Source organism: Notolepis coatsorum (genome assembly GCF_963971535.1).
Source record: "Notolepis coatsorum genome assembly, chromosome: 18".
NCBI lineage: Eukaryota > Metazoa > Chordata > Actinopteri > Aulopiformes > Paralepididae > Notolepis > Notolepis coatsorum.
In genome coordinates, this window is record NC_140182.1 from 2,639,556 (window position 1) to 2,655,283 (window position 15,728).

At 42.3% G+C, this 15,728-nt stretch overlaps 1 protein-coding gene across 1 annotated transcript in view; it reads left to right on the top strand.

The window, feature by feature from the left end:
- Positions 1–8,654, top strand: part of LOC311245535 (dihydrolipoyl dehydrogenase, mitochondrial-like) — a 31,600-nt gene extending 22,946 nt beyond the window's left edge. The window contains exons 11-14 of the mRNA XM_084335407.1: positions 2,094–2,283; positions 3,491–3,628; positions 5,056–5,145; positions 7,794–8,654. Coding sequence (XP_084191533.1) covers positions 2,094–2,283; positions 3,491–3,628; positions 5,056–5,145; positions 7,794–7,859 — 484 coding nt within the window. The 3' untranslated portion in view covers positions 7,860–8,654. The remainder of the gene's footprint in view (positions 1–2,093; positions 2,284–3,490; positions 3,629–5,055; positions 5,146–7,793) is intronic.
- The last annotated feature ends 7,074 nt before the right edge of the window (positions 8,655–15,728 follow it).

Sequence of the window (15,728 nt, forward strand, 5' to 3'; positions counted from 1 at the left end):
TCACAAATGTAACAGTAATATATACATGTATGTCCCTATGCCATAAATGTCATGATGTCATGTATGTTGTGCATGTCATAAATGTCACTATGAATTGAAAATGAGGGACCCTGATGTAAACAAGACAAACGTCTTTCTCTGGTCTGCATCCCCTTATTATTGTGTGTATTGAGCTGTACTGTATTGTACCCATTCTGAAATCTGTTAAATAAAGTATTCATTCAACCAAACCACAAAAACAAAACAACTGGATGAATGACAACTTTATTTAACAGATTGCAGAATGTGTACAATACAGTACAGCTCAATACACACAATAATAAGGGGATGCAGACCAGAGAAAGACGTTTGTCTTGTTTACATCAGGGTCCCCCATTTTGAATTCATATTGACATACACAACATAGAATAGATAGAATAGAAATACTTTTATTATCCCGTGGGAAATTTGACGCTGCAAATCGCTCAACATTTAAACATTTAGACAGGACAGGTCACGAATTAGAATAATAACACAAATCAATCAAGTTGCCTAGGATAAGAGTAGAGTAAAATAGAATAAAAATGAAATAAAATATACAGAAATGAATACAGTAAAAACATACATGACATGACATTTATGGCATAGGGACATACATGACATACAGGTATATACTGTAGTACTGTTACATTTGTGACATATACGATATGCAAATAATATACAGTACTGTTACCCAGAGATCCTAACAGAAAATATTATATATATATGATGGGGATGAGACTGTACATTAGGAGGGGGGGGGGGTTGGACATTTACGGTGGCCAGTTTCGAATTGCAGTCTCCCGTAGGTGCTCTTTAAGAGCGGTTTTGAATGTGGGCAGGGGTAAAAATGGGTTTTAAGAGTGAGGTTAAGCAGTAGTCTGACCAGTTTGTTTTGTGATGTTTGTAATCTTGTTTTTAGTGCCTTTGAGGTGCTTTGGTACCATGAGGTGCAAGCATAGTCGTAGTACCCTTGAATGAGTACTGAGAGTACCCATGATTTTTGCCATTTTGTTATCGTGAAATTGGTATTAAATTTAATTCTGAGTGGCATTAAAAAGTCTTAAAAAGCCTTAAATCTGACTGGGCTAAACCTGCAGATACCCTGTAATATGTCTATACTACTACCTACTAATATGTCTATACTACTACCTACTAATGTGTCTATACTACTACCTACTAATGTGTCTATACTACTACCTACTAATATGTCTATACTATACCTACTATGCTAATATGTCTATACTACTAGCTACTATACTAATATGTCTATACTACTACATACTATGCTACTAAGTCTATACTACTACATACTATGCTACTAAGTCTATACTACTACATACTATGCTACTAAGTCTATACTACTACCTACTATGCTAATATGTCTATACTACTACCTACTATGCTAATATGTAAATCGCGTCGGCTAAATTATTAGATTAGATTCTTTAAGGACCACCCAGCCAGGCTGGTGGAATTAGTTTTCAGTGCATTACAGCATCGTTCCAACATAGAACATATAACATCACTGTTTCTATAACCTTTATTTACCCAGGCAAACAAGTAAGAACAAATTCAGATTTTATTTATTGTCAAAAGTATGCATAATGTTGTGTTAATTCCACAACAAGAGACATGTAATGTTAATTACCTGAAATTATTCAATTTTTTTGGGGGGGGAAACCCTGCATGTATCGGTTGATATCGGTTGATATCGGTATCGGAAATTAAGAGTTAGACTATATCGGTATCGGTAAAAAAGCCAATATCGAGCATCCCTACTTACAATACATACATACTACATTACATGCAGTTAAATACATAATTACATAATTACAAAGAGCACAATATCAGTGTATGTCCATACCAGCAGAGGTAGGGGGGGGGGGGGGGGGGGTGCTACAGGGAGTTCATTGTTGGCGGTGGGGATGTTTTGGTGGTCGGGGATCTATAGCGCCTCCCGGAGGGCAGCAGCTGGAAGATATGGGTCCGATTCGTCCTTTTTGTCTTGTCGTTTATCTCTGTGTGATTTCGGTTTCCCCTCTCCTCTCTGCTTACCCCCCCCCCCCCTTCAGTATCTACGCCATCGGAGACGTGGTCGCCGGGCCCATGCTGGCCCACAAGGCGGAGGACGAGGGCATCGTCTGTGTGGAGGGCATGGCCGGTGGCGCCGTGCATATAGACTACAACTGCGTGCCCTCCGTGGTCTACACGCACCCCGAGGTGGCCTGGGTGGGCAAGAACGAGGAGCAGCTCAAAGAGGAGGTGAGGGTGACAAATATGTATTTTACAATAAACAATATTTGCCTATATTTTATTCAGGAAAGAAGAGTACCGTTTAGGACTTGTTTTGCAGATGTATTGTAGCAGTAGTTTATTCAGTCGTCATCTCACACAATACAATATGCACAATCATTTAACAATATTTGATTTTACAGTGACTGAAAAGGTACAGACTGAAGCATAATGCTTATACATGCCTGTTATAAGTATATAAATTAAGACTCCTAAACAGTATTCTAAAAGAAAATAGCAGAACAAAACTGTATTTATTCACCTTTGTAGTTTTTAAAAATAGCTTTACAAACCATTTTCTTAAAAACCAAAAGCGAATGACTCATTTTTAACTGTATATCAGCATTGTTCCACAAGTTAACCCCAATAATAGAAATACACCTCCTTTTAATCCCGTTCTTAGCTTTTTGAACAGTACATTTACAAATATCTCTCAAATCATATTTTCTGTCATGTATTGCATTGCCCAAAAGGGGGACCCTGATGTAAACAAGACGAAAGTCTTTCTCTGGTCTGCATCCCCTTAACAATTGTGTGTATTGAGCCGTACTGTATTGTACCCATATTGCAATCTGTTAATAAAGTTTTCAATCAATCAACCCCATGTCATGTTCATACCATCCATCGACCACTAGATGGCGGTATTTGTACATGTGCATGGTTTCAAGTTCAAGTTTCTTTATTAATTGTCATACAGAACTACAGAATACTTTTATACAAAATGCTTCTTTCTGTTACGCTCCAGAGACTGTGCTAGGAAAAAATAGATAATAAAATAAGTATAGCAAGTATAAAATAGAAGTCAAGTACGTAGACAAAAGTGTTCAGTATGTACATATGTACAATGTTCAATGCAGAGTAGAAGTAACTGAGTTACCATACAATATACTATACAATATACTAATATACAATATACTATATAGTGCAAAGCAGAAATGGGATGAGGTACAATTTAGGTACAGTTTACAGTAAGGTGTAATGAGGTATGGGTTGTAGTGCAAATTCTTTACCAATAAATATAAAGTGTGTTAAGTGTCTAAAGTGTGTAGAGTGGGTGCTGCAGTGAGTTGTTTGTTTCCCCCCCACACGTCATGCCGGTTCTAAGCGTTTCTTCGTTGGGGATCTGCTCTTAACGCCTTCTTCTTCTTCTTCTCCTCCTCCTCCTCCTCTTCTCCAGGGCGTCCCGTACAAAGTGGGCAAGTTCCCCTTCGCGGCCAACAGCCGGGCGAAGGTCAACGCCGACACGGACGGCATGGTGAAGATCCTGAGCCACAAGGAGACCGACCGGCTGCTGGGCGCGCACATCCTCGGATCAGTGAGACGCTTATTATAACGTTATCTTTTTATTTTTGTCCGCCATTATCCCTTTTGACCCTCGGCATGTGGTGATTATATATATTTTTTTTGCCTACTTTTTCTCCTCCTTTTTCTGTGATTTTTCTCCCAATTTTCCTCTCGTGCCAATTCTCCCCTGTCCTGAACGTTGCTCGCATGTGCCCCCCACTGGCCGGTCGTAGGGAGGATAGAAGCCTTGCATCACGTGTCCCCTCCGATACACGAGGAGGCAGCCAGTCACATCTTTTCACCTGCCAGCGCGGACTCTCATTGGCGAGGTGTAACGTGTGGGAGGCTCACACTACCCCCCGCTACTTCCTGTCTTTGCTGTGCAGGCGCCCTGACCGACCTGTAGGAGTCGCTGTTTACAACGTCCAGATTACCACCCGTCAACTCCCCTCCCGCTGACTCTGACAATTGAGTCAGTATGACGGCCGGCCCAAGCCGGAGGCAACGCCGACAGCCGGATTCGAGACCGGTGTCTCTTGCGTTGGTGACGAGCGCAATGTCCGCTGCGCCACCCAGCCGCCAGCATGTGATGATTGTTAACTAGCGGTCTGGCGGAGCGTTAGTAGACGGTGACAACGTTTACCATTAGGGACATAATTAATAGTTAATGATGATCAAGTTGCGGTCGGTGTGTGTGTTAAATGCATTATACAATTTGTTGTACATTGTTTCATGTACAGTCGGCCAGTTTGTGACGCACACCAAAGAATCTGAGAAGCTCATCAGTCAATTCCGTGAATAATTGGGTATTTTTCTTCAGTTACCCAGATATAGTGATGTATCATAGATGAAATTCCTTGCAATGTATTGATTATTATTTAGATATATTATTCATCATCTAAAATTAAAGAAAATAAAAACTCTAACCCTAACTAACCTTACTGTCAGGCACTTGTCCTAATAAACTACCCCACACTGTAGCACTCAACACTTTGATGAACATTGTTACTCAGCTGATAGAGTTGTACCCTTCCTTCCTGATGACTTGTCGTACAGAACTTGTAAGTCGCTTTGGATAAAAGCGTTCAGATAAATGACAAAATGTAAATGTATCGCAGATACGGCCTGTCGTGCTATTATCGTTATCGAAGGCCAGATTTGTCATGAGTTTCTCGTACTGTAAAGAAACTCAGCGTATTAACAGCAATGCGCTCCTCTGTCCTAGATCCTAATGTGAACAACTGATTTTCCTTACCTTGCTGCTACCTTTTTTTAATCTTTTTTATGCTCGCTTTATATGTCTGTAACCAATGATGTTTTATATGTCTGCACTTTATGCCTGTATTTTTGTGTGGAGCACTTTGAACTGCAATTTCTGTATGAAAAGTGCTCTACAAATAAAGTGTATTATTATTCTGAGTCTCTAACAGCGTGCCACTGTGTGTTTGTCTCCACTAGGGGGCTGGAGAGGTGATCAATGAGGCGGCGCTGGCCATGGAGTACGGAGCGTCCTGTGAGGACATCGCCCGCGTGTGTCACGCCCACCCTGTGAGTGTCGCCCGTACAGAACAGACATACTTTATGTATCCAGAGGGACATTCAGCACTACAGATCGCTCACAGTAAACCGTAAATATTTATTAGGGATGTCCCGATCCGATCACGTGATCGGGATCGGGGGCCGATCACGTGATTTTCAGAAGATCGGGATCGGAAAAAAATCTGGATTTTTTTTTTAATATATAATTTTTTAACGTATTTTTTTTAAATTCTACAAACATGACCATGTTCACGTCTTAAACTCATACTGAGGCCTTAGTTTTGGTTTTAAGTTGCATATCATCATTCATTTATTTATTGTCACACAGAGCAGAAGAATTTTGCCAAAACAAACGCATTTCCTTTGATTTAATTATACATCAAATGATTTATGTCAAGGATGAGGGACATCCACTAGTTGCAGAACTTGCAGTCACCTGATTTTTACAGACGATGGCGCCATTGCTCTCATGAAGCAGCAGGTTGGAGGCAGATTTTTAGATTACTCCGGTTGCAATGCCTCGCTTGAATGAAGTTAACTTTTCACCCGGATAACGTCAACATTCAGGGTGAATGTAATGTGAGAAATTGGGATGGGAGAAAAAAATATATATACCGGTATATATATTTTCTTTATAATATTTTTTTTTTTCGGATCGGGAAAGACCGGTATCGGTAGATACTCAAAATCACATGATCGGGATCGGATCGGGAGCAAACAAATTTGATCGGGACATCTCTAATATTTAGGTATTCAAAAACAAAAGTCACGAATAAGAATAAAATACAGTCCGGGATATACATTCTGATATGTATATACATTCTAAAATATACAGCCAAAAATATACAGTAAAATGTACAGTAATAAGTACTACAACAAGGACTAGAAGCAGTAGGGAGCAGCTAGCCTAGCTTAGCACAAGGACTGGAAGCAGTAGGGAGCAGCTAGCCTAGCTTAGCACAAGGACTGGAAGCAGTAGGGAGCAGCTAGCCTAGCTTAGCACAAGGACTGGAAGCAGTAGGGAGCAGCTAGCCTAGCTTAGCACAAGGACTTGTAGCAGTAGGAGCAGCTAGCCTAGCTTAGCACAAGGACTGGAAGCAGTAGGGAGCAGCTAGCCTAGCTTAGCACAAGGACTGGTAGCAGTAGGGAGCAGCTAGCTCTATCAAAAGTGAAGAAAAACAACTTCCAACAAAGACGAGATGAAATTGATATCCATCTTTTCGTCTGACTCTGGGGAAGATGGCAATTATTAAGTGTATTTCCCAAAATGTCGGTGTTCATCTGAAGGCATCATACTAAGCAGCCACTAGATGTCGCTAGAGCACCACCAAAACAATGTAGGGTACTTCTTCAAACTTCTCAATTTCAACATTATTTATTTAAAACATTTTGTTATTTATTGTTGTAACACACCACACAAAATAAATAGCATGATCATGTATTGTGTTTTTAAATGTTTAAATATCAACATTATCTGGCCGTCCTCAGTAAATATGATCAAACTCCTCTGACCTCGCCTGGTGTTTCCAAAGACCCAAGAGACGGGACAGTAATATATATATATTTGTGGAAAAGGCTCCTTCTTGTCTAGTAATATTACACTCTTATACTAAACGTATAAAGGTACCCAAATTTGGGGTCGATCTTAGCGTGAATACTAGACTCTGCACTCGGTAGTATCGATGTCATTTGGCCGGTACCCTTAACCCTTTCACCGCCGCAGTACCAAAACGGTTAACCCTTTTTCACTGCGACAATTCACAGAAGGTTAACCCTTTCACTGCCACACACAACAGCCGGTTAACCCTTTCACTGCCACACGACAGAAGGTTAACCCTTTACTATCACACGACCGACGGTCGTGTGATAGTAAAGGGTTAACCTTCCGTCGTGTGGCAGTGAAAGGGTTAAAAGTAGAGAGTTCGGTACTCAACCCTAACGACTAGTGGGTCGTAAGTGATGATGATCTGAAGGATTATCGTGCACTTTCCCAATAAATAATCATCCTTGCCTATATTACTGCGTAGTACCTACTATGCTGTTATGCCTTTACTGTTGTGCACTCAAGACTGTAGCACATTTCAACACTGTTTGACCAACATTGTTACTCGGCTGAAAGACTTGTACCCTGTCCTGTTGACCTGTTGTACAGAATTTGGATAAAAGGTCAGCAAAATGTAGATTATGTTTGTACGAGTCTATACATTTTTATTTTAAAATAATTATTTTAGGATAATTCTACACATTATGCCTTTAAAGGAACACGCCAACATTTTGGGGAAATTAGCTTATCGTCTTCTCCAGAGAGAGACAAGAAGATAAGATACCGGTTTCCTCTCTGTGCTGCACGTTAGCCTATAGCTTAGCACAATGAATGGAAGCGGACGGTTGTCCAACTAAATGCCTCTCCTTGAAGGCTAACCGGTCATGTCCGCTTCCATTCATTGTGCTAAGCTAGGCTAACGTGCAGCCAGATATCTTTCTACTGAACGCACAGAGAGGAGACTGGTATCATCTATCTTCTTGTCTCTCTCTGGAGAAGACGGTGAGCTAATTTCCCCAAAATGTTGGCGTGTTCCTTGAGATTGAATTAGTACCTGACCTCCTTTTCATCTGTTCCTCCCCCGCCCCCCCCCCCCCCCCCCCTCCCCCTCCAGACGGTGTCCGAGGCCTTCAGAGAAGCCAACCTGGCCGCCTCCTTTGGCAAAGCCATCAACTTCTAAAAGAAACGGACCGCTGACCGCTCGCTGGTCGCCGACGCACCACTGTGTATAAAACAGCTCTGTCTGACGCACCTCTGTATATATAACAGCTCTGTCCACATCTGCCTGTCTGTCTATCCGCACATTCTAGTGCTAGAGAAGAAACGTAAACATTTTAAAGTCCCCTGTGAGCTGCATCTGGAACGCCTCTGTATACATTCAGCATCACAACAACTGTACTACATTCAGTGTGTTATTTAACTGTTCTCAATAAAACCAAGGGGTTTGGGAGGTAAATACTGACCGGACGTCAGTCTTTTTGTTTCTTCGGGGACGTATGTGTGTACAGTATGTGTGTACAGTCATCATGATGTATGTGTGTACAGTCATCATGATGTCTCGAGCTTTTCACTCGGGGCTCCCGCTTTTGCTGCTATTCACTCTTAATACACGACTTCAAATAGATTTAGCCCGTTTTTCCTCCTCCCCACACAAGCTGACTCAAAGGAGCGCCTGGTAATTTATTGTGTTGGGAGAACGCCTGTGACCGTAGCTCGGCCCGGATGACTGCTGTAGCTGTATATCATTGTAAGAGAAGAAGAGAGTGTATTTTATAGTGTAAAACAATATTATTCCTTCAAAATTCAAAGCAATGAGAATGGATGGTTTTTTGAGAGACGCCAAAAAGCACCGCCCGGCTTGTAGGATAGGTTTCCCTTCACTTGAGTTCCTGTCATGGTTGTGTTGTGTAATTCTGTGTGGTGTATACATTTCTTGCTCAGCTCTGCACTACAACCAATAAACGCAGTAACCGTTTGAAGAGAGTGACCGTGTGTAACTTGGGATGTGCAGAGTCTCTGTCCTGGATGCAGACAGGGATCCGTCAGGGTCATGAGATTAACGAGGGTCACGGTCAAACACAAACCATGACCTCATATCGGGTTAGGCGTAACTTTGTTGTCGCAAGCGGAAGATGAATATTTTTTTGATTGTTGACGCCCTTTAACCAGGGGTGTAAAAAGTACCCCGAAATTATACTTAAGTGAAAGTATGGGTACCGTCTCAAAATCGTACTCAAGTAAAAGTCAAGAGTATCTGGCTAAAAACACACAAGTAAAAGTCAAAAAGTTTCTACTTTTAAATGTACTTAGGTACTAAAAAGTTAAAGTAAAAACTTTTTTCCTGACTCTATTCTTCTGATAGCAGGTGTTTAATCAAAGATCCCCGCTTTCTAGTGTTGCACAAGGACCAATCAGCATGGGTATGGGCGGGTTCATTTTCCATTGATGGGGATTTGATTGCCTGTTTTTAAATAAAGAGCGGCCGCAGGATTAATAACGTTAGTTCGGCCAGTGAAACAAATATACTAATTAAAATAGTTGGACCTGTGAGATTTGTACTTTGTAGGTCTGCATTTTAAATGTAAGGAGTAAAAAGTGTTTTTTTTCTCTGAAATGTGATTGAGTAAAAAGTACAAAGTATACAAACCTAATAATACTTGAGTAAATTACAAATCCCCAAAAACTACTTAAGTATTGTAACGAAGTACAATTACTCAAGTCTACTTTACACCCCTAAACCTGATGCAAGTATCCTGGTGATTAATCATTAGCTAAGAGCTGAAACGGAGAGGAAAGAATAATATTAATATAATAATTATTATATAATATGAGTAAAATAATAATATAGCAAATAAGCCACGTCTCGTTCCCCAGGACAGACTGTCCTCTTCTGCTCAAAGTGATTCACAAAGCAGCCTACAACACAACATGCCAGGGCAACACGTCGGTTAAGGAGGTGGCCTGGTAACGGAAGGGTTGCTGGTTTGCCTATACTGCCGAAGTGCCCCTGAACAACGTTTGTATCTACCAGCCTTCTCCAAGGACGCATTATTAGACGTAACATTAGCTCAATACAGAGTTTGAATGAGAAATAATCAGAATATTGACTCATCGAGGGACAAATGTTCACACTTATCTCCTTTTAAAGTACACTGTGCTATACTATAACACACCAGTGCTGTGGGACTCGAGTCCTGGACTGGTCTTCAGGACTCGTGACTCGACTTGGACTTGAGCTCTGACTGCATTCAGACTCTGAAGGTGCAGACGAGGACTCGGACTTGTTACTTGATAAATAGTTTATTTATTTAAAAAAATAAATGTAATAGGAACCAATCATTTGACATAAGATATTGATGGCTAGTGCATTTGATTGGCTATTCAGATTTCTTTATTCACCATTTTGTACAGGTACAAAATGGAACGTGATTTGACATTACAGTGCATGATTGATTTTTTCACAAATAGGAACAACAATAATAATAATGATAAATAAGTAAGTGCAAAACAGAACAGTGAGACAACAATAAGACAGTAAAGTGCACAGTGGTAGGAGACATGGAAACAGTGCAGCACAGTCACAAAGTAAATAAACTCATTGAAATGTTTAATTTATGTTTAATGTAGACCTTGTTTTATTTGTATGACGGCTCAGACTCAACCTCGATGACTTGGACTCGGACTAGGGTGATGGGGACTCGACTCTGGCTCTTTGGTGACTTGGACTCGAACAACTGGGGACTCGAGACTTGGTGACTCGACTACGACACTGACTACACTACACTATATACTATTACTGTATTTCACTGCTTTATATACTGTTCTGCTAAGGTAGCTAGCGGGTGTGTACTGTGTGCTTTAATACACGCTGCTGTTATGACTATACCATTACCTCTGGGGGTGGAGTCGTCATAGTTACGCAGGTTCCATGTGTCAGTGTGTGTACAGTGTGTGTCAGTGTGTGTACAGGAGGTGTGGCACCCACTGTCTCCGTGGGCTCAGCAGAAATATCAGCACTGGGTAGCATTCCTTAAGATGGTCTAGTTAATAAAGTACACCTCTAAGCCGCAGGACAAATAGCCGGACGAACAAAGGGAGTGGACATCGGATTTAAAATAATTCTGGACTTAAACCTAACTGGTACCATCACAGGTAGGCTCATTGCTTCCCCCCCCCCTTACATTTAATGTTAGAAAGATCAGGCGCAATATAGTCACTAAACTGTAACCGGCACTTGATGAACTATCATTTGTTGTTATCCATTTGTATAGAGGAACATTCTTTCTTTACATTGTTTATTATTACAGTTGTCTTTAAAATGTTTCTTAATACATATGTACAATAATACACTAAATTGGTGACGTCTATTCTTGATACTTGACACGTTAACCGTGTAAGTTTTGATCCACCTTTGTTTGATGAACGATTTTTTTTTACCTACATCATACAAAAATATAGTGAAAGACTACAACACACTTTCTAGTGAAAATGGATTTTCTTTCCTTTATATATCCCTAACCCTAAAACATAACATTTATTCAACACATTACATTTCTCTCCAGTGAGAATTGAAAAGGGGACATTATGTATCTTTTCAATAATTCTATACAACCTCCTTGAATCTCGAACATGTTTTAGCTTGAAAGGTTTGCGATTCTTTTTTTTTTGTTAAACTAGTCAAAATCTAATTCTAGTGAATTTTTTTCTAAATAATGATATTCTTCCCTGCCTGGCTACCGAGAGTAAACAAGGTACAGACTGGGCAGTGCGTTGGGTCGGCAGTGTTCCTGACTCCAAGAAGCACAACTAATTAATTAATTAAACCAGTGTTGTACTATATAGCTACTCAAGTCCGAGTCCTGCACTGATCTTCAGGACACGTGACTCGACTTGGACTTGAGCATCGACTGCATTCGGACTTGGAAGCTGCAGACGAGGACTCTGGACTTGTTAATTGATAGTATTGAATAGTTATTTATTTTTTCTATTTATTTTTTTGTAAATCATTTGGCATAAGATATTGATGGCTGGTGCATTTGTTTGGCTATTGTGTCACAAAGTAAATCAACTCCCTTTGAAACGGTGACCGCTGTGTCATTTATGTTTAATGTTGACCTTGTTTTATTTGTACGTCAGCTCTTTGACTGTGGAGTGGAGTCAGCCTGGAGGACTGGGACTCAGACTCTAACACTGGGGAGTGGGGACTCGAGACTCGACTACAACACGGGTTAAAGCTATATCCCATAATGACATCATCAAGGGGAAGCCATTTTGAACTGCTTGTTTTTTTTTTTTTTTTATATATCTTTTCCCCCTCCATTTTCCTCCGATTTTCTCCCATCCCAATGTTAGTCGTTATGCCAATTCCCAGTCCCTTCCTGGTCGCTGCGCACTTACCCCCCACAGTCAGATCATCTGGGAGAGTGGAGGCTACCACGTGCTTCCTCCGACACACGTCCAGCCAATCACCGCTTCTTTTCACCTGGCAGCGCGGACTCTCACTGAGAGGGTGTAACGTGTGGAAGGATCACACTATCCTACTTAGATCCTATCCGCGCTTAGCAGGCGCCCCGACCGGACTGTAGGAGTCGCTGTTTACAACGACACGGACCCACCCCGCCAGCTTCTCCCACCCTCTAATACAGCCAATTGTATCAGTGCAGACGGCCAGCCAAGCTGGTGACAACCCCGGAGCTGTGAGCTGGATTCGAACAGGCCCAGCTCACAGCTCCGGGGCTGGTGACGAACGCAATCTTTTGAACTGCTTGTTAATCTGAACAGTGTCTAAATAAATAACATGTCCGACAGTCAAATCCATACAAAGACTAGGCTAAACAAATGTTCCATAATATGACCCCTTTAAACCTTAATACTTAAATGGAAACACCACTCAATTCCAATATGGTAAATGGCTGCTTTTTTATAAAGCACTTTACAATTTGTTCCATTTTACCCACTCACACACCGACGGCGGAGGCGACCATGCAAGGTGCCAATCTGCTCATCGGGAGCAATTAGGGGTTAAGTGTCTTGCTCAAGGACACATCGACACGCTGCCCGGGAGGAGCGGGAACCTCCGGATTGCCAGACGACTGCTCTGCCCCCCGAGGCGCTGTCGCCCTGTGATCACACCACCTGGGAAGGTTGTGTCAATGTTTGTGAACATGAGGTGCTCTCTCCGAGCCAGAAACCAGAGGCATAAAAATCAAACTTGTGACGTCATCAGTTACATGAAGTCTGGAGCTGCGTGTGGACACATGGGGGAGACGTTCTGTGGACACACTTTGTTTTCATAACCAAATGAGCTTTTTTCTTTATTCTTTTATCAAATTATTTTTATAATCTTTTTTTTTTTTTTACATAGACTATAAAACAAAACATGACCGCACATAATACAGGAATAATAATAATAATAATAATAATAATAATAATAATAATAATAATAATAATAATAATAATAATAATAAACAGAACAACACCAGACAATAATAACAATAATGACAATAGAATAACAGTAGAATAACAAAAGTAATACAAATAATTAGGGATGCTCGATATTGGCTTTTTTACCGATACCGATATTGTCCAACTCTTAATTTCCGATACCGATATCAACCGATATCACATTTTAATGCCGATATCGGCCGATAATATCGGACATCATTTCTATAGAAATGTAAAAAAAAATATATATATATATATATTTTTTTTAAACCGATACCGATATTTTCCGATATCACATTTTAATGCCGATATCGGCCGATAATATCGGACATCCCTACAAATATGTCCCTACAAATATGTCTCTCTCTCTCTCCCTCACCGTCTCTCTCTCTCAGAACATTCCTCTGAGCTCTCTCTCCCTCACCGTCTCTCTCTCAGAACATTCCCCTGAGATCCCCAAAGAGAGAGAGAGAGGGATTAAAAAAAACGAAGAAAAAAAAAACGAAAAAAAAAAAAAAAAAAAAAAAAAAAAAGAACTAAAACGAAAACGCTAAAAAACGAACTAACTAAAACAACGTACTGGAGATGTTCTGGAGTCTAGAACAGTAAACATGATGACAGGAGTCTAGAACAGTAAACATGATGAGTCTGCAGGAGGACATGAAGGTGCAGTCTAAAACGAAAACGCAAAAAAAAACGCAAAAAAAAGAACGGACTAAAACGAAAACAAAAAAAAAAAAAAAAAAAAAAAAAAACGCAAAAAAATGAACTAACTAAAACTAAACCAGCTCTCTCTCTCACCGTCTCTCTCTCAGAACATTCCTCTGAGCTCTCTCTCCCTCACCGTCTCTCTCTCAGAACATTCCTCTGAGCTCTCTCTCCCTCACCGTCTCTCTCTCAGAACACTCCCCTGGGTGCTCTGAGCTCTCTCTCCCTCACCGTCTCTCTCTCTCTCAGAACACTCCCCTGGGTGCTCTGAGCTCTCTCTCCCTCACCGTCTCTCTCTCTCTCAGAACACTCCCCTGGGTGCTCTGAGCTCTCTCTCCCTCACCGTCTCTCTCTCTCTCAGAACACTCCCCTGGGTGCTCTGAGCTCTCTCTCCCTCACCGTCTCTCTCTCTCTCAGAACACTCCCCTGGGTGCTCTGAGCTCTCTCTCCCTCACCGTCTCTCTCTCTCTCAGAACACTCCCCTGGGTGCTCTGAGCTCTCTCTCCCTCACCGTCTCTCTCTCTCTCAGAACACTCCCCTGGGTGCTCTGAGCTCTCTCTCCCTCACCGTCTCTCTCTCTCTCAGAACACTCCCCTGGGTGCTCTGAGCTCTCTCTCCCTCACCGTCTCTCTCTCTCTCAGAACACTCCCCTGGGTGCTCTGAGCTCTCTCTCCCTCACCGTCTCTCTCTCTCTCAGAACACTCCCCTGGGTGCTCTGAGCTCTCTCTCCCTCACCGTCTCTCTCTCTCTCAGAACACTCCCCTGGGTGCTCTGAGCTCTCTCTCCCTCACCGTCTCTCTCTCTCTCAGAACACTCCCCTGGGTGCTCTGAGCTCTCTCTCCCTCACTGTCTCTCTCTCTCTCAGAACACTCCCCTGGGTGCTCTGAGCTCTCTCTCCCTCACCGTCTCTCTCTCTCTCAGAACACTCCCCTGGGTACTCTGAGCTCTCTCTCCCTCACCGTCTCTCTCTCTCTCAGAACACTCCCCTGGGTGCTCTGAGCTCTCACTCTTACCGTCTTTCTCAAGCAGCTTCAGACTTTATACCGGTCGGCGATGACACGTTTGAGTTTTAGCACTCTACTTTAGTTTGGATTTGGGAGAGAGCTGTTCATGAGCATTAACGTTTAATTCACACTATCTTAGACCACAGGAATAACATACTGTATTATGTGAATTCTCAAAATGACCAGTTCCTCCTTTAAATGAAAGGGAATCCAGAATACCTCGAGTAGAACAGTGGTACGGTGTCTCCCCCGTGGTGCTGAGTGACATGAGAACAGTGGTACGGTGTTTCCCCCGTGGTGCTGAGTGACATGAGAACAGTGGTACGGTGTCTCCCCCTGCGCTGAGTGACACGAGAACAGTGGTACGGTGTCTCCCCTGTGGTGCTGAGTGACATGAGAACAGTGGTACGGTGTCTCCCCCGTGGTGCTGAGTGACATGAGAACAGTGGTACGGTGTCTCCCCCGCGCTGAGTGACACGAGAACAGTGGTACGGTGTCTCCCCCGTGGTGCTGAGTGACACGAGAACAGTGGTACGGTGTCTCCCCCGTGCTGAGTGACATGAGAACAGTGGTACGGTGTCTCCCATGTGGTGCTGAGTGACATGAGAACAGTGGTACGGTGTCTCCCCCGCGCTGAGTGACACGAGAACAGTGGTAGGGTGTCTCCCCCGCGCTGAGTGACATGAGAACAGTGGTACGGTGTCTCCCATGTGGTGCTGAGTGACATGAGAACAGTGGTACGGTGTCTCCCCCGCGCTGAGTGACATGAGAACAGTGGTACGGTGTCTCCCCCGTGGTGCTGAGTGACATGAGAACAGTGGTACGGTGTCTCCCCCATGGTGCTGAGTGACATGAGAACAGTGGTATGGTGTCTCCCCCGTGGTGCTGAGTGA